This window comes from Neophocaena asiaeorientalis, unplaced genomic scaffold (assembly GCF_003031525.2).
Source record: "Neophocaena asiaeorientalis asiaeorientalis breed wild unplaced genomic scaffold, Neophocaena_asiaeorientalis_V1.1 scaffold363, whole genome shotgun sequence".
NCBI lineage: Eukaryota > Metazoa > Chordata > Mammalia > Artiodactyla > Phocoenidae > Neophocaena > Neophocaena asiaeorientalis.
Genome location: NW_020172006.1, coordinates 40,360 through 59,146, shown reverse-complemented (window position 1 = coordinate 59,146; position 18,787 = coordinate 40,360). Strand labels below are relative to the sequence as shown.

The window sequence follows — 18,787 nt, the reverse complement described above, 5'->3', positions numbered from 1 at the left end:
GGCCTCTCACTGTCGCGGCCTCTCTTGCTGCGGAGCACAGGCTCCAGACGCGCAGAGCTCAGTATTTGTAGCTCACGGGCCCAGCTGCTCCGTGGCACGTGGGATCTTCCCAGACCAGGGCCTGAACCCGTGTCCCCTGCATTGGCAGGCAGACTCTCAACCACTGCGCCACCAGGGAAGCCCTAAATGAAGTCTTCTTGACCTCTGACTTTGAGATTTCCCAGAGGGCCCCTGGAAAACCTCAAACGATTTGTTCTCTCACTTCGTAAAAAGAGAGGTGTTAAACTAATTAGGTTTATTTGATATGTTAAATTGCATGGCAAGCATTGTCAAATAAGTGATGCTTAACCTTCCCTAGGTTATAGTTCCATGGGTATGTGTTATTAATGTAAGTATTTCAGAAACTGTATGAAATTTCTAGAAGTTTGTTAATGTCATAGCTGTCCATGATATGTCCTGGTATATCATAACTCCATTTATCTTTTTTTTTTTTTTTTCCATTTATCTTGAAATGCTGAATGTCACAGAGTCAACCAAATTTCCTTTTCAACTACATTTTAATGAACTCATCAGACCTTTAACCATAGCCATTTTAAGCTTTTCGTCATTCACAGATACTGTTTTACTCTGAAGCCTTCCTGAAAACTCTTGTAATCAGCTACAGGCTTCATTTTCAAGATCTTCTCAGAGATCCATGGAAAAGACTGTAACAGGTACCCTGAGGTACAGGCTTACATAACTTTAAGATCACACCACTGGACTTAATAAGGATTTCCAGAACTAACGGAGAAGCTCATGGGTTCATGAAATTGCTAACTGAAATCAAGAAAGACCTGAATTTATCACATGGGACTGAGTAGAGCGATGAAGAATGATTATGATTCCTTCTATGACTTTTGCTTGAAATATTGCTGGTTCTTCATTTTTTTAATATATATTTATTCATTTATTTGGTTGTGCCGGGTCCTAGTTGCAGCAGGTGGGTTCCTTAGTTGCAGCAGGCAGCCTCCTTAGTTGAGGCTCCTTAGTCCTGGCTAGTTCCCTGGCCAGGGATGGAACCCGGCCCCCCCTGCATCGGGAGTGCGGAGTCTTAACCACTGTGCCACCAGGGAAGTCCCTTATTACTGGTTCTTTAATGTTCTGTTTTCTGGACTTAAGGAATGCCTTTTCTCTTAAGCTATCTAGCACTTACAGCAATTTAGTAGATCATATCTTTGTAAACAAAAATGAAGCATTTATCTTTTCTCCCTGTCTGAACCCTCCAAAATTTGGAAAAAACTCTTATTGAATACTTATTTCCATGGCAATATAGTTATTTGAACAAGTTCAATAAGAATTTGTTCTCCCTGTAACAGGACACAACTGGAAACACTGATTTTATTACCAAGGCTTTGACTGGAATGTCATATTTGAGGATGATGTGCATAGATATGACCAGTTTTAAGGAATTAATAAGGCTGACTTTAAGGAGCCAGTGCTTACAAAGCCCTCCTGGAAAGCTGCCTAGTGCCTAGGTTACAGGGGTCCCAGCCTTACAGGTGAGTTAGGAAGGCCACTTCCTGGCAGGACCAGAAAGCTAAGGATATTTTGGGGACCTGGAGAAAGAGGAATTCATCCAAATGTGAAGGCATGCAAGGGAAGTCTGATGGCAAGTTCTCAGCTTGGCTTCCTAGACTCGAGGAATTTAAAAGTCCAATCTGGGATTCCTAATAAAAATTCAAAAGGCCTATGTCATCAATTACTATTTTCATGGCACTTATATAAACAATCAGGCCAAGTTTGATGAGACTAGACTCGTTTTGCAAACAAAAACCGTCTTACCTTGATTATCTTTGACAAAACTAGGGTGATTATAAAGACAAATTTTATGTTTCAATGGAAAAGTATAATATACCCATGTGGATTATCAGATTCTAGTCCTGTTCATTCTCCTTGAGCTATTTTCACCTCTTTGTAAGCCGGATCCTGCCATCTTGCGCATTTTGCCACTAATTAACATTTCCAATTTTCTACCATCCTTCTGACTTGGCATTACTAAGAACTAAAACTGCCCTTTTCCTGAAGCCCTGCAAGCTGAAGCTGGACGTAACTTTAAGGGATTTACCACCACTACAGTTTGGGCCACTCAGGAAGTTCACCAGAACATGGTCCTTTGAGCTCTGGGAAATAACCACGTGTGTGAGACTGCCACTACTATCCTGACTCCACTGTTTAAATAAAGATGCCTTAAGACCAACATCTAGAAATCCTTTGGATTGACTGCCCTCTGTACTCAAAAACTGAGTCTATATAATCTGCTCCAACTATTAATTTTTGCTTTTCCTTGTGTTTCTCCATACATCTATGCCTTCCTTCCCTTTGCAGATCTCTTCTCTCCTAACTTCTAACCTGAATCTTCTCTCTACAGCCACCAACTTGGCTTCTGGTCTGTGAAACTTCTTGGAAAGTTTTAGACAGGGGAAATAAAAGGGTCCAGAATACACCGCTGTGGCATAAAAAACATTTCGAGCTGAATGCATTTGAGAATCAACAGATGCAGGAAGAGGCTTTTTTCCTGAATTCCCTTTATCTGACTAAAAGCAGAACCTCCCTAAAGGACTCAACTGTCAAATCCTCTCCTGGGAGTTTCAGTGCCACATCTAAAAAGACACTGTCATAGAACTATCTTTTCTCCTACCTATTCTCCTAAGGGCCCATTTATCTTTCCTAAAAGTCATTTGTTTTCCCCTAAGTGCCCGTTCTCGCTGTCCCCTTCTCTTATTAAGATGGTATATAAGCTGTAAATTCTGCCTCAAGTCACATTTTTCTCTGAACTTCCATTTACATATGTAAATAAAAATCTGCCCTTTCTCTTGCTAATCTGTCCTTTGTCAGTTTATTTCACAGGCCTCAACAACTGAATCTAAGAGGGTAGAGGAGAGGCTTCCCCCACAACTGGAGAAACCGTTAAGTACAGTGGCACGCTCCCATAAACCTCAGAACACTGGCAGCTTTTCGCCAGCCAGCAACTCCAATTAGACATAAACGTTTCCTTATTCTTAAAGGAAGTGCAGGAGTTTCAAAAACAGCACTGAAATTTTCCATTCAGATGGGTCTCGACGGTTCCTTTTTTTCACTTCCTGTCCCCTGCACAACGGACACTTAGCCAAATTTCAGTCATTACTTCCAAATGTTTACAGCATGGTGAGTAAGCGTAATTTTAGACATTGAAAAATAAGACAAAGTGATCAAACTAATTATATTATGGTATTGATATGCACAATGTAAGACAGAGGTAGATCTGCAAATTGCCACGGAGTTGCAAATTCCAATTAGAACTGGTTCTCTTTGAAACATCAGTTTTACATAAACACTTATCCAATAGCACATCATAAACCACATGGCTAGAATAATTTTTTCTGTCATGTAAATGTGGAATTGAGAGCTAAAACTGTTAAACTTAGCAACAGATGATTTTTTTCAAGAGCAAAGTAATATGCAACCCATAGGACTCATAAGAAACCCTTGAACTAAATTATTAGTCACCTCTAGGGACACTGGTTAAATTCTGAGGGTGTTGGCATTAAAACAGAACTTAATTTTTTTCAGGCATTTAAAGATTTTCATGCATCGTGTACCTGAAGTTTTTGGTCTCTTGATTTTCTTTGACTCACACCTCTTCCTCTCCTTGGTATATGAAAAACCCTCTTGGTGTAAGGAAAGCCCAGTCCTGGAAATTTTGCACTGAGGTTAAACCATAATATCTGATCTAATTCTAAACCAAATACCACTATTTGGGGGGTCTTATTTGTGGATTATTCAAAAACAAATGTTTCTCCTGTTCATCATTAATTTATATAATATCACAAGGATAAAAGAGATCACTTCAGGAGTGGCAATGTTTCATGAAAGCACCAAGGTGTGAAGGGGTCGGCAGGTAGAGCGACCAATCAGATGAACACAACCACCTTTCACCTAGTTTTTCCTTAAAAAGAGTCAAACTGCTTTCAATTTTCTGGAGTGAAAATGGCAGCATAGGTAGTATAATAAAATGTGCAAGCTAACTGCTTCTTTCACATCCTCATAAAGTACTAATGTCTTCTAGAATACAATTTGCTATAGGGCTCAGAGACGAGCACCTTTCACATCAGTTGATATGCACACAAGCCACCATCTGCTCAAAAGGAAACAGGTTCTTTTGTACACTCTAGTTAACGGCGACTCTCTCAAGAAAATAGAGTGTGTGTGGGGGGGAACGGTAATAACCCAACCCTGTAATAATACAACCCAGAGTCCTAGAAGGGAAAAAAATTAAGCCATATTGAAATAAAGACAATTTAGCAATATCCTAAAGGTCCCCAGTATTTCCACAATACTTGATATGGCACAGATACAAAGTCTTGAGTGTGCTAATACTTAGGTTGCTAAAAAGGGAGCCATGTGTGAGACAAAAACTAACTTGGAAAATTAAAGAGCCTGGATTTAGTCTCTGCTTTCTGCTCAACCCTTCTAAAACTTATTTGCTGAGCAGTTTCATGCCGTTTGTTTTTACAACAGAAACAAGGGTCTTTGAAGACTTGGTCACAGTGTAACAAGTCTCTAAGGTGCTGGACAGCTTTATTCAATAAGAAACTACAGGTGGCAGTGGCTGAACTGCTCATTCAACAAAGTGCTCTAAAGGGCCTCAGTGTCAGGGCATGCTCTCTGTACCCTTAATCTGACCTTAATACTGCAGAACCTTAGCCTCACAGCGTTTAGCATTGTTAGGAAGGATGTACCTTTGTTTTTATACAGATTCTTTGTACAGAAGTATTTCTTAGTGAAAAGTACAAAAACAACAATGGTGTGAAACAAATGAACTCATTAAAAATTGTTAGATGACTGACAGCCTACGTAGTTGCACACGAATGTAGCCAGACGCCAGAATCTTGTGGCAAAATAAAGAACAGTCTTACAGGCTCGTGTTGGAACTGTTTAGTTTATATTTTCCTAAGGCACAACCAAAGTTCTTTTAGATTTATATTTTGGCAAGTGTTTTTCTTGCTGGAGGATCATAAAAGCAGGTGGGAAGTATCTGCCTAATGGCATGTTGGCATGCTAAAGTAAGGAAAAGAGTACCTGGACTAAAACTAAGGCCAGCAAGTGAAGAAAAATAACAAAATCTGTATTCGTTTTAAATTTGTACCAAGGCTTCTTACTGAATACTAGAAAAACAACAGAAGTGTCTTATACCTTTGCTTAAAAAAAAAGTGACTTTCCTTTGGAAGCCGTAGCTCAGAATTTAGTCTGGGGTAATGACACCATGTAGTAAAAGCAATCTGGATTTTATAATAATGTATAAGCAGGGAAAAGCTGTAAAAATGCTAAATGGTACAGAGCTACAAATATGGTGATATATGAGCAAAGGGGTCAAATCAGGTTTTTATTCCAGGCAGGTGTTATGTTTGTGAAGAGTGATTCAATTTGTTATACATTCAAATCCACATTAGAACTAGCTGCCTTACAATGAGATTTCACTGCCATGTCTTAGCACTTTAATTTTTGGTAGTTCTGTTACAAGTTCAAGTAAGTTAGAGCTGTTTTCAACCCTTATATTTCTTTCCTTCAACAAAATGAAGGAGCAGGTATTCTAATAAGCTTTATGTACATAAGATCCTGATCATTTTAGCTCTAGTTCACCCAACACATTCCCCTGGGCATAACCATGGCCTCTCTGAAAACTGGAAAATATTGCATAATTTTAAAAGTCAGAGTATAACGACATTTACTGGTAACTTCAAATGAGTTATTCTAGGAGGATGAAATATGTTTGCCCACCAATCATGTTTGCCTAGCCATAAAAAACAGTGACAACTTAAAGATCGGCAAAGATCAAAGGAAACGGAGCAACCACCTTTAACTGGGTGGAGGTGGGACATTCTACAGGTGTCCTGGTGACCTTCATAAAGGTTACAAGATGACCCACCCACCCTGCCGGGCTGTGACCACAAACGACATCCCAGAGCCCACCGCAAATCTGGAATGTGACAAGTATAGAACCCAGTGGCAGGTCTGAGCTTGCTTATAACACTCGGACCAGCACAGAGGCAGACAATGAAGAACTACCAGAATCCCACAGATAGTTCTTTTTTCTTTCTTTCTTTCTTTTTTTTTTTTTTTTTTTACCTTGGGAAACCATCCATGAGGTTACTATGACAAAAATATAAATCAAGGCTGAAATAGCTAAGTGCTGCCTCATAGCTGGCCATCTGGATATGGGATTTTGCCAGTCCTTAGCTGACTGTTTTCATTATTTAATCAAATATTAAGAAAAGTTTAATTCACATGCAAGCCTTGTCAAAAAAGAGAAAAAGGTTAATTTCCTATGATCAGCACAAACTGTTAACCTGTTAAGAAAAGCCCAATATTTCCAGCATTCGAGTATATACATACACATCATGTCTGTTTCTTTTGAAACATCTTAAGAGTGATGGTGAGGAGGAGGAAGACAAATGAGATAAAGACACAAGCTAAACATCCAACAAGCCCCATTCCTCATTCTCTGTATGGCTGGCAGCATTAGTCAGAAAGTCACTCCTTTGCTGCGATGGTCATGATATATTTGAACGTGTAGATCTCTAAAGATTTCCTTAATCATTTGACCCGGCCTATGGTACGTGCTATTTTGTTTTACTGGTGAAATAATTCATCACTGCTTCCTGAGAGGCTCAAACAGGATCACCGGCCAGATTCCGAAGAGAAACTGTTTGGAAACAAGTTAGGACAAAATGAAAGAAGATAAAATTGTTCCATGTTATCCTTGAAAAAGGATGAAAAAGAACCCATGGGCTATGACTACAGTGGTTTGCTAGTGGTTGCCCTGAGCAGAGCATATTCTTTGTAGGTCTACACCAGATCTCAGAAACTATTTTTATTTAATTTATTTAAATATATTAAGCATCTACTTTGTCAAGCATAGAGCTGGGCATTTAAATCATCTCAGATCTTTAAAATAACTCTACAATGTAGCTATTAACAGCTCCATTTTACTACTGAAGAGTAGTAAGCCTTACTACTTAGAGTAGTAAGCCTTACTGCTCTATGACCTTGGGCAAGTCTCTTTTCTTTAAGCCTTAGAAGGCTTAAAGAAAAGAGACTTGCCCAAGGTCATAGAGCAGTAAGTGGAAGACTTAAGATCCAAGAGCATCTGGTCCCAAAGCCTGTACTCTCTCTCTGCTTCATCTCCACCCCACCCACTTCTTCCACCTCCATCCCATCCTCCCATTACCTCCGTCCTCCACACACACACACACACACACCCTAGGAAGTGGACTTACCTTCACCTTTGGCCTGTATCTCAGGTAAAGTGTTCTTGTATATAAACTGAAAGAAAAGGGGAGGGGGGAAAGCTTTTCAGACAAATTTTTTAAAAATTCAAGTATAGTTGATTTATGTTTTCTATGTCTGTGAGTCTATTTCTGTTTTGTAAATAAGTTCAGACAAGTTTTAAAATTCACGCAAACTGGCTTACTGACACATTTAACCACAGTGCCTCTGTATATACAAAGAAAAAGCAACGCTGACAAATAAACTTTGTTCATTTAGCAACCGTTTTTTGAGGACCTACTCTATGCAGAACAGTTGGCAAGATCCTAAGGAAGACAGAAATGATCAGCCCTCAGACTGTAACCTCAGGATGTTTGTAGTTTAGTAGGGAGCATTCTGCTCATGCTTGATGTGATTCATGTCATGATTGCCAGTTTCATCTCTGAAGATATATGGTAGTAAGAATTAAGGTAGTGTATTCCTAGAATATTTTAGAAACGGTTATACCAGCTCTATCAGGATTACAATACAGGTATGAAATACCCAGGAAGGTATCACTTCTTCAGAGAATCCTCTGAAGGATTCTCTCACCTCTAAAGATGAGATCAGATTCTGGGCGTCCCTGGTGGCACAGTGGTTAATAATCTGCCTGCCAATGCAGGGGACACGGGGTCAAGCCCTGGTCCGGGAAGAACCCACATGCCGCGGAGCAACCAAGCCCGTGCGCCACAACTACTGAGCCTGCACTCTAGAGCCTGCAAGCCACAACTACTGAAGCCTGCGCACCTAGAGCCCGTGCTCTACAACAAGAGAAGCCACTGCAATGAGAAGCCTGTGCACCACAACGAACAGTAGCCCCTGCTCGCCGCAACTAGAGAAAGCCCGTGTGCAGCAATGAAGACCCAATGCAGCCAAAAATAAATAAATAAATTTATTAAAAAAAAAATAAAGATGAGATCAGATTCTAATATATCAGTCCGTACAGCAAAAATAAAGTTAAATTTATCTCTGAAAAATTTATTAAACTGTCCATAACTTAACAGCATACATAGTTTATATATAGTACATGATTTAACTGTATTTGAATAGTAATATATGGTGTAAGTATATATGCAAAACATAACTTTATAGCATGAAAAATTTTCTCCTTTAAATAAGAGAATGAAAAAGAGCACGTATGTTTGAATTTGAGTAACTTAGTGTGGCTATGATGCCATTCTAATGTACCCAAAACTGGAACTGTAAAGAGAAGCATCATATATTATGAATACTTTACTGTCTTAGAATATAATCTTACTCTGACAATTTTTCAGATGTTAATCTCTAAAAGAAAGTTGCCATGTTTTCTCTTCTCTTTAGTGAAGAGTCCTGGACTGGGGCAGAGAAGCCCTGGGTTCCAACCCTTGCTGTCACCTCCACCGCTCCCAATTATTTGTTAAGTACCTACAGCATGGGGGCAAGCACTGGACCCAGAGCTTTATACACACTTCATTCTTAAACTACTCTACTAGGCAGGTATTATTATTCCTGTTTTGCATATGAGAAAGTCTCAAAAAAGGTCAAATATTTCATTCAAGGTGCTACAGCTAGTAAATGCTAGAAGCAGGATTTCAGTTCAGGAGCTGTCTAATCATTATCCAATATATTCTACTCCAACTAGCCAGTGACCTTGAGTGTCACTTCTCTCTGGGCCCCAGTTTCCTTCACCATCAAATTAAGAAGTTATATTAGTTGATTTCTAAGGTCTTGATTGGTCTGGGGAGACAGAAAACTCTGGGTTCAAATCCAGGCAATAACACTAAGATCATGTGTGAGGCACCTGACTTCTCTGAGCCTGTCTTTCCTCAAGTGTAAAACAGGACCATCGTGAGTATTAAAGGAATAATATATATCAAGCCCAGATGAGGCTATGAGCTGAAAACTCAAACTTTTTATTGTGGAAAATTTCAAACATAACAAAAGTACCTATCATACAAAGTTGTTAAAAATACCTCCTTATCTTCCTTATATTTGCAGCATCTGTGGTGATGTTTCTTGTTACATTACTGATACTGGTTATTTATGCTTTTCCCCTTTTCTCTTTTAGTCTCACCAGATGGGTCAGCTGTTAAGTTAATGTATCTCAGCTCCAAATCCACTCTTCTATATTCCATCCTGTTTGTGATGAAGGAGATGAGACTACAAACTACATTCCTGTCTTGCCAGATGCTCCCTAAGAGGCTCTGCTAATTAGGGCATTTGAGAGAGACTGAAAAGCTGGAGGAGAAAGAAAGGACTTTTCATTTTCGTTTCATTTTTATGAGGGCCACTGGCTTGTGGTTCTTGTGAAGAGCATTCTAACAACACTCCATCACTGTGGCAGCAACAGTTTTTTCCTGTAGCAGCAGTACCATTATTTTAATACATTTATTTATTTTTGGCTGCATTGGGTCTTTGCTGCTGCATGTGGGCTCTCTCTAGTTGTGGCAAGCGGGGGCTACTCTTCGTTGCGGTGCATGGGCTTCTCATTGCGGTGGCTTCTATTGTTGTGGAGCATGGGCTCTAGGCACGTAGGCTTCAGCAGTTGGGGCACGCAGGCTCAGCAGTTGTGGCTCGCGAGCTCTAGAGTGCTGGCTCAGTAGCTGTGGCGCACGGGCTTAGCTGCTCCATGGCATATGGGATCTTCCCAGACCAGGGCTTGAACCCGTGTCCCCTGCATTGACAGGTGGCTTCTTAACCACTGTGCCACCAAAGAAGCCCAGCAGTACCCTTCTTAAGAGTCCTGGGTCTCAGCCCCATGGGGACTTTCCTCTGAGCTCAGATACCAGCTCCAGCTGAACAGTGCGTCCTGTTCAGACATGAGTTTGGAGTCCCCAGATTCTTCAATACTCCTCCTGTCAAGAGATAGACTCTATGACTTTGACCAATGGAGTATTGTGAGAGTGATACAATTTGAGTTGAGACTGGGTTATAAAAGGCCCCACTGCTTCCACCTGGTTCTCTAGAGATGCTCCCTCTGAGGCAAGCCATCTGCCAGGTAAGAAGTATTCATTGCTGTATTATATTACACTGCAGTTATGTCCTTGGGACTTCGTAGGCAGTGTTAAAGTGCCAAGTTTTTAATTCTTGGGTTTGCTTTATAGTTATTATTGTTTCTCCTTTTCTATCATTTGCCAGTTTCCCCAAGCATTTCCTCCCATAACCCTCCCTCTTAAATAGTTATTTCTAATATTCTATGGGCTGAGAATCCAAATATTCAATGCAGTAAGAAGTAGCAAAAAATAAAATAATTATACTTAGAGCCAGAGTTTAAAGAACACTTCCATGATTAATAACCTTGAGATCTTCACAGTATGAATTCAGTGATCTTTATTTGGTTGCCCAGAAGTTCTTTTTATATCATTCTCAAGTAGTTAAATTCAGGTTGCCTAAATAAGTTGATCTCTAGACAGGTGAGATGCAAATGTTTTAAAAGGTATTCTAAAAATTTCACTAGAGTAAATTTTCACATTGGTTCAAAGGAAAATTTTCTTCCCCTTTCTGTAAATATTTCAGCTCTCTCAATTCTTGAGATGAATTTGAGATTAAACATAGACTGATCCCCTGGTAAAGAGATCAATATGTACACATTCATTCATTAAATCATTTAACAATATATACTGAGTGCTTACTATGTGACAGGCATTGATTTAAACACTTGGGAGAGTAGCAGTGAATAAGATAAAGTCCTCGCTCTCAAGAAACTTACAGTCTAGTTGGGGGAGGTAAACAAGTTAACACATGACTGGTTATAAATGCCGTGAAGAAAAATAAGGCTTGGTAAGGGGAAAGAGTGATACAGACGTATTATTTGAGCAGGGTGATCAGAGAGAATTCTGATTCCATTTTTGCTATAAATGGCTGACCTCCAACAAATTCTTGAATTTATTTATTTTATTTATTTTTTGGCTGTGTTGGGTCTTCATTGCTGTGTGTGGGCTTTTCTCTAGTTGAGGTGAGTGGGGGCCACTCCTCACTGCGGTGCATGGGCTTCTCCTGTTGCGGACCAAGGGCTCTAGGCACGTGGTCTTCAGTAGTTGTGGCACGTGGGCTCAGTAGTTGTGGCGCACAGGCTTAGTTCCTCTGCTGCATGTGGGATCTTCCTGGACCAGGACTTGAACCCATGACCCTTGCATTGGTAGGCAGATTCTTAACCACTGCGCCACCAGGGAAGCCCCAACAAGTTCTTTATTAGGGGAACAAGGAAAGAAAAGTGGCAACCAATTTATTTTAGGGAAGGAGACAAATTAAGTTGGGGACTTCAGATACTCGTGCTTTCCCTCCCCACTCGGGGGATCTGGCTGCTTTTTTCCCCTTAAATTTGTTCTCTATAAACAAAGATATGATGATCAACAAGAAATGGAAATGTTTATATCCTACTTGCACTAAAAAAGGAGATGAATGATCTACTTAAAATGTAGATCATGTGCCAGAGGTCAGTTACTAGAGCTGTCACCCTTTAAAGATGAGAAAACAGCTTCAGAGAGAGTAAGCGACTTGCTTAAGATCACCCGGTGGCAGAGGCAAAGTTGGAACATAAGTTTCTGATTCCGTCTGTGACACCGTTGTATTTGAAGAGTAAAGAAAGAAACACTCCAATACTAGGCTAAAAAAGTCTATTTCCTACCTGAAAAGGATGTGAAGATAAGAGCCAAGGCCAGTTAAAATATGCCACCATGCATGAAACTGTGTGGTAACAGCTATGATAGGTGGCACCTTCTTTCGAAAGTTCCTGTGTGGAGAGGGGGGTAAAATATGCATGTCAATTATTTTTTATATTTAACAACTAATGCTGACAGTCTTAGAGCATTTTGAAATTTTGAAATGTCATTCTCAAACATGGCAATTATTTAATTTCCTTATGTCTGCTGTAGTCTGCTGTATTGTTTTCCAAAGTGCATTATGAGGAACAGTATTCCTAGCAGAAGTTCCATGAAGAAATGACTCTTTGGTCAAAATAAATGTAGGAAACAGTACATAGGTTATTGCCCTCTTGGAGACTTGTAACGCATATTAACAAATTATAGGCTTTAAAAAGTCCTACCATAACTAAACAGGTTATCTTCATTTTTTTCAGGTAACCTACTAATACATGGAATCCTTTCAGGTAATATCTTATTAACACCTTATGTAACCTACTAATACATGGAACCCTTCTTTCAGGTAATATCTTATTAACACCTTATGGAACAAGTGTTTCCTGGAAAAACACTTTGGGAAACACTGGTCAACTTAGCTATTCACTCAAGAAACTAGACACGAGCTTTTTCTATGCCCTATGTACAACCATCATTTCAGAAGAGCACCAAACAGTCTATAAAGTCTTTTTGTATTTATAATATTAGTTCACTTCATAGTGAGTCTTTGAGGTGGCTTTATTAATCTTTGCTTTCAAGATGAGGAACCTAAAACGCAGAGAGATTATTGAGTTGCCCCAGTCACTCAGCTAGTGGTACAGCTGAGTCTCAAATTCTAGATCTTTGGATTAAGTGTGTATCATATTAATATTCTCATTTATTAGAGGGGAGAAATTCAATGTGAAACACCAAATTATTTTCTAGATATCCCCACAAATTTTGCAGACATCTTTAAGAACCTACTTTATTTCTTAGTAGAAACAGAGGATCTCACCCAGAGGATGATGACCTACCTCTGCATTGTAAAAGCCCCAGTTGGGGTTCTGATGGATATTATGGTACTGATTCAGAACAACTCACTTAGATCTTAGTTTTTTAAGCAAGATGTATTATTTACTTATGTGCATGTAAAGTCTACATTTCAAACATACGCAAAAGTAGGCAAAATAATAATGTACCCATTACCCAGCTTATCTAAACTTCTCCCCTCCCATATTATTTTGAAGCAAATCCCAGATATTGTTATCACTTTACCTCTAAATATTTCAGTATATACCTCTAAAAGGTTAAAACTTCTTTAAAACATAACTATAATACCATTGTCACACCTAAAAGATTAATAATAATCCCTTAACATCATTAGATATTCGATTACTGATCATAAACTTTTTTTTTTTTAAACACTTGGTTTGTTTGAATCAAGATCCAAAAAAAAGTAATTACATTGAGTTTGGCTGATAATATCTCTTAAGTCTCTTTTAATCTTATGTTCCTCCTCCCTTTTTTGCCCCCTCTGCAATTTATTTGCTGAAGAGACTAGGTCATTCATTCTATAGATTTCCCACAGTTTGAATTTTGCTGATTGCCTTTTTGTGGTGCGATTCAATACATTCCTCTGTTGTCCATGATTATGCAAAACGATTAAGTCAGAATTTTGAGTTGGAAGGATCCACTAGTTTAACCTACTTAACAAGTTCATTTTATGGAAACTGAGGCCCAGACAGACAGTGTCTTAGGTGACAGACTAGAGTCCAGAGACCCAAGATTAAAATTCCAGTGAATATATAATTGCTGAAAAGGTAGTAAAAAGGAATACTTGCCTTTCTTAGAAAATAACATTAAGCATATTAAAGTACAAAATTATATACACGTATTTCACATGCTTATTACAAATCATTCCTATTTCTTACTTCTTCAGTAAAGCAGATTAGGCAGATTTCAAAGCCCTAGTCAATATTTGATTAACTGTATAGTACTGCAACGCATACACAAAAAATCCCTACAGATGTTATGGAATATTCTCAGGTCCAAATTTTTATGTAATTTAAACAAGCATTCCCAGAATTTAGCTTTATTGTGCTATATGTATACTTTTAATTTCAATGATGCCAAAAATTCACTTCAGTGCACTAATAATTCTATATGCCTATGAAATGGTCTGCTTAATAGATTCTAAAAATAATTTTCAGAGATTGAAAATATATCTTACCTCAGTGAATCACAAAAGATGTTATCTATGTTCCATAATAAAAATCCCAATAAAAATACACCCAAGGATGTATAACCCAGTCCTCTAAGCCATGGATAAACCCTGTGGGTAAAAAAAAAAGCAAAATGAAATTTTGTTAATTCATGTCATGATGAGAGCTTGAAGTCATCACTGTCATGAGAGGAAAAGGTTTTCATAAGTATTAAAAGCAAACTTATTTATTAAATTCTCTAATACATTTGCCTATTACATTTAGCCATTAAAAGGTACTAAGAAAAAAATGTGCCACTAAGACTTTGCTAAGTGTATCAGAGAGTAATCTGAAAGTACCCAGTAACTTTATCAGTCACTTGGAAGAGGCAGAGGGGTGGTGGAATAGAAAGAACATTAATTGAGTCATTTGCTGAGTCAGGTACTACAGTATATTAGATACACACAATATATATACATAAACACACACACATGAATACAATCTTCAGATAAACTCTGTGAGACAGGTATTATTCTTTTTGCTTCGCTGATGAGGGAACTGAAGCTTGGTGAGTTATCCAAAATAACAGGTATAGCTAATGTATTTTTTATAGCTTTATCCATCACCTCCAAAAGCTTAGTTTATATATATTTTCAGAATGTTATATAAATGGAATAATACAGTATGTTCTCTTTGTTATATGGCTTTCATTTGGCATAATTATCCTGAAATTCATCCATGTTGTTATGTGTATCAATACTCATTTCCTTTTACTGCTGAGTAGTATGCCACTATATGGATATACCACAATTTATTTATCTGTCCAAATGTTGGTGGACATTTGTGTTGTTTTGTTTTTTGCTATAACAAATAGAACAGCTATGAACATTAATAAATAACTCTTTGTATGGACATATGCTTTCATTTCTCTTGGGTAAAAAGCTAGGAGAAGAGCTGAATTGTCTGGCAGGTGAATGTTAAACTTAAGACAGCTAAACTGTTTTACTAAGTGATTGTATCATTTTACATTCCCACCAGCAGGGTAGGAGTGTTTTTTGTTCTACATCCTAACACTTGCTATGACATCAGTCTTTTTCATTTTAGTTGCCTCAGTATGTGTACAGAGGTATCCCATTGTGGTTTGTTTTTTTTTTAGCAGTACGCGGGCCTCTCACTTCAGTGGTTAAGAGTCTACCTGCCAATGCAGGGGACATGGGTTTGAGCCCTGGTCCGGGAAGATCCCACATGCTGCGGAGCAACTAAGCCCGTGCACCACAACTACTGAGCCTGTACTCTAGAACCTGTGAGCCACAACTATGCCACAACTACTGAAGCCCGCGCACCCAAAGCCCATGCCCTGCAATATGAGAAACCCGTGCACGGCAACGAAGAACCAATGCAGCCATAAATAAAAATAAATCAATAAATTTATTAAAAAAATATTGAGCTGCATGAGCTGTTTATATATTTTGGAGATTAATCCTTTGTCCATTGATTTGTTTGCAAATATTTTCTCCCATTCTGAGGGTTGTCTTTTCGTTTTGTTTATAGTTTCCTTTGCTGTGCAAAAGCTTTTAAGTTTCATTAGGTCCATTTGTTTTTGTTTTTATTTCCATTGTTCTAGGAGGTGGGTCAAAAAAGATCTTGCTGTGATTTACGGCAAAGAGTGCTCTTTCTATATTTTCCTCGAAGAGCTTTACAGTGTCTGGTCTTACAGTTAGGTCTTTAATCCATTTTGAGTTTATTTTTGTGTATGGTGTTAGGGAGTGTTCTCATTTCATTCTTTTACGTGTAGCTGTCCAGTTTTCCCAGCACCACTTATTGAAGAGACTGTCTTTTCTCCATTGTGTATTTTTGCCTCCTTTGTCATAGATTAGTTGACCATAGGTGCATGAGTTTATCTCTGGGCTTTCTATCCTGTTCCCTTGATCTATGTTTCTGTCTTTGTGCCAGTAACATACTATCTTGATAGCTGTAGCTTTGTAGTATAGTCTGAAGTCAGGGAGTCTGATTCCTCCAGCTCCATTTTTTTCTCTCAAGATTGCTTTGGCTACTCGGGGTCTTTTGTGTATCCATACAAATTTTAAGATTTTTTGTTCTAGTTCTGTAAAAAATGCCATTGGTAATTTGATAGAGATTGCATTGATCCATTATGGTTTATTACAGGAAACTGAATATAGCTCCCTGTGCTATACAGTAGGACCTTGTTGTTTATCCCTTCTATATATAATAGTTTGCATCCACTAATCCCAAACTCCCAATCCATTCCCCACCCCTACCTCCCACCCTTGGTAACCACAAGTCTGTTCTCTACATCTGTGAGTCTGTTTCTGTTCTGTAGATAAGCCCCTTTGTTGCTCTTTTTCAAAATTGTTTTGGCTCTTCTAGGTCCTTTGCATTCCATGTAAATTTCAGAAATTGTTTCTCAATTTTTACCAAAAAGCCTGCAGAGATTTGGACTGTGATTGCATTGAACCTATAGATCAATTTGGAGAGAACTGACATCTTAATATCACTGAAGTTTTCTAACCTATGAAAATGATACATCTATTTATTTAGGGCTTCTTTAATGTTGCTCAGCAAAAAACTGTTCACCACAATATACAGAGCTTGCATATATTTGCTAAATTTAATCCTTAAACATTTGATGTTTTTGATGGTACTGTAAATTGTACTTTCAAAAATTTCACTTTCCAATTGTTTGGTGCTAATACATAGAAATATGATTTTTGAATACTGACTTGAATCTCATGACCTTGCTGAATTCTACTTATTGCTTCTAGTAGTTTTTTGGTACCTGTTCTGTGGTATTTTCTGTACACGATCATGTCATTTGCAAACACTATGTTGGCTAGGACTTCCACCAGTGTAGTATTGAACAGAAGTGGTGACAATGGATATCCTTGTTTTATTCTTGATTTTAAAGGTAACTTTTAAAAACATTTCATGACTAAATGTGTTAGATGCTGTAGTTTACAGGTTGAGAAAGTTTCATTCTATTGAGTTTGTAAAGGGTTTTATTTTGTTTATGTGGTTTATTTAGATCATAAATAGCAGCTGAATTTTTCAGAATGCTTTCTCTGAATCTATTGCTATCATCATGTAGTTTTTATATTCTGTTATTTTAACTATAAGTATTTGCATGTAAACAAATGAAAGGGGTGATTAACTTAGAAATCATCAGGAAAGCACAAACCTGGCTGTGCATGAAAAGGACATTATTGCCACTGTTTGATGAAGGTTCTCAGAGATGAGCTTAAGAGAGTCATAGTACGCCTTCAGCTTTTCTGAGTTTATCATTGCCCCATTTGAGGGAGGCAAGAATGAGTCCCAGGAAGCACAGAGTTCAGCATAGTGAAGGCATTTGGCAGAACTGCAGTGTGGACCAGGTGCTGAGATGTGACAGGGATATGATCAGTGGGGGTGGGATACTCTCTATTTTCTCCTTCTAAGCTTACTTACCAGGGCCAATCTTCAGCTCTCAGAAGTAGTTCAAAGCAAAATTCTTCTGTGGGGTGAAATGAATGTCTTTGGTTATCCAGGTAGCAGGGCACGTGAGAGAGAGCAAGAACTTCATCAGCACATGGTCCATGCAAGCTAAGTACAGATAAGATTCTGGGGACAGACTACCTATATATTATCAGGTCAAGAGTAGTATAATACAGAATGCCCTCAACATATCTGTGTCTGGAGTCACACTGCTTCATTCTGGACTGGCTGCCTCTCTAGTGTACTGCTATCATCTGAAAAGTCCCTTCCCTTCGCCTTCACCTTGAGAATTGCCTTCACCTCTCTCTGTGTTGGATTTCCTATGTCTTGCATCCTATGTCTTCCTCCTTTTTGGTTTTCTCTCTCATTTTGGTCAAACACAACCTTCAACAGGTCCCTGAGCAATAGTTTATGGAATATAAGTTTTGAGAACTTGAATGTATGAAAATGTACTTTGTCACCATATTTTATAGACAGTTTGGCTAGGTTACTATCCTATAATTCTGGCTTCCAGTTTTGCTTTGGTAAGTCCAAAACCATTCTGATCCCTGATCCTTTGTGTGTATATCTGCCTTCTAACTCTATAAACTTGTAAGTGTCTTTGTCTATAATTCTTAAACTGGCATGGGTCTATTTCCACCCACTATGCTTAGTACCCAATGGGTTCTTTCAATCTAATAACTCATATATTTCAATTGTAGGATATTTTCTTGAATTGTTTTGGTGATGATTTCCTCCCTTCCATATTCTCTGCACAGTACCCCCTCCCCCTTTTTTATGTTGGTCCTTCTATTCCGGCTCAGTAGTAATTCTATTGAGTCCCTTCTATTCTCCATTTCTTTCTCATAATTCTGATGGCCCCCAGGTTGTGGTCCATGAACTTAAGGAAACACCTGCTATTTGGCCACAGCAGTGGTGGTGAGTGGGCCCAAGGTCCTGAGGCCCCAAGCTGTCCTGTTTACTCTGGACCATACCATGGGTTTAGTGCCTCTCCTGTGGTAGATGCTTGCTGGTGAATAGGGGGTGATGGACCATAAGACAATAACAATGTATATTCAGGAGAAAGAATTCCAGTGCCTTCTTTAACTGTACCTTTCAAACCATTCATTTCATTTTATCATATTTTTAATATCCTCTTTGGGGGGTTCTCTGAATGTTCCTTGTTTATAGCATCTTACT

The 18,787-nt window shown here is 38.6% G+C and overlaps 1 protein-coding gene across 1 annotated transcript in view; it reads right to left on the bottom strand.

Annotated features, from left to right (window-relative positions):
• Window positions 1-5,381: 5,381 nt before the first annotated feature.
• The window catches only part of LOC112402601 (alkaline ceramidase 3-like), a gene marked incomplete at its 5' end in the record, with an annotated part of 53,010 nt that continues 39,604 nt past the window's right edge, over window positions 5,382-18,787 (bottom strand). The window contains 4 exons of the mRNA XM_024749620.1: window positions 5,382-6,721; window positions 7,296-7,341; window positions 11,930-12,034; window positions 14,149-14,250. Coding sequence (XP_024605388.1) covers window positions 6,668-6,721; window positions 7,296-7,341; window positions 11,930-12,034; window positions 14,149-14,250 — 307 coding nt within the window. The remainder of the gene's footprint in view (window positions 6,722-7,295; window positions 7,342-11,929; window positions 12,035-14,148; window positions 14,251-18,787) is intronic.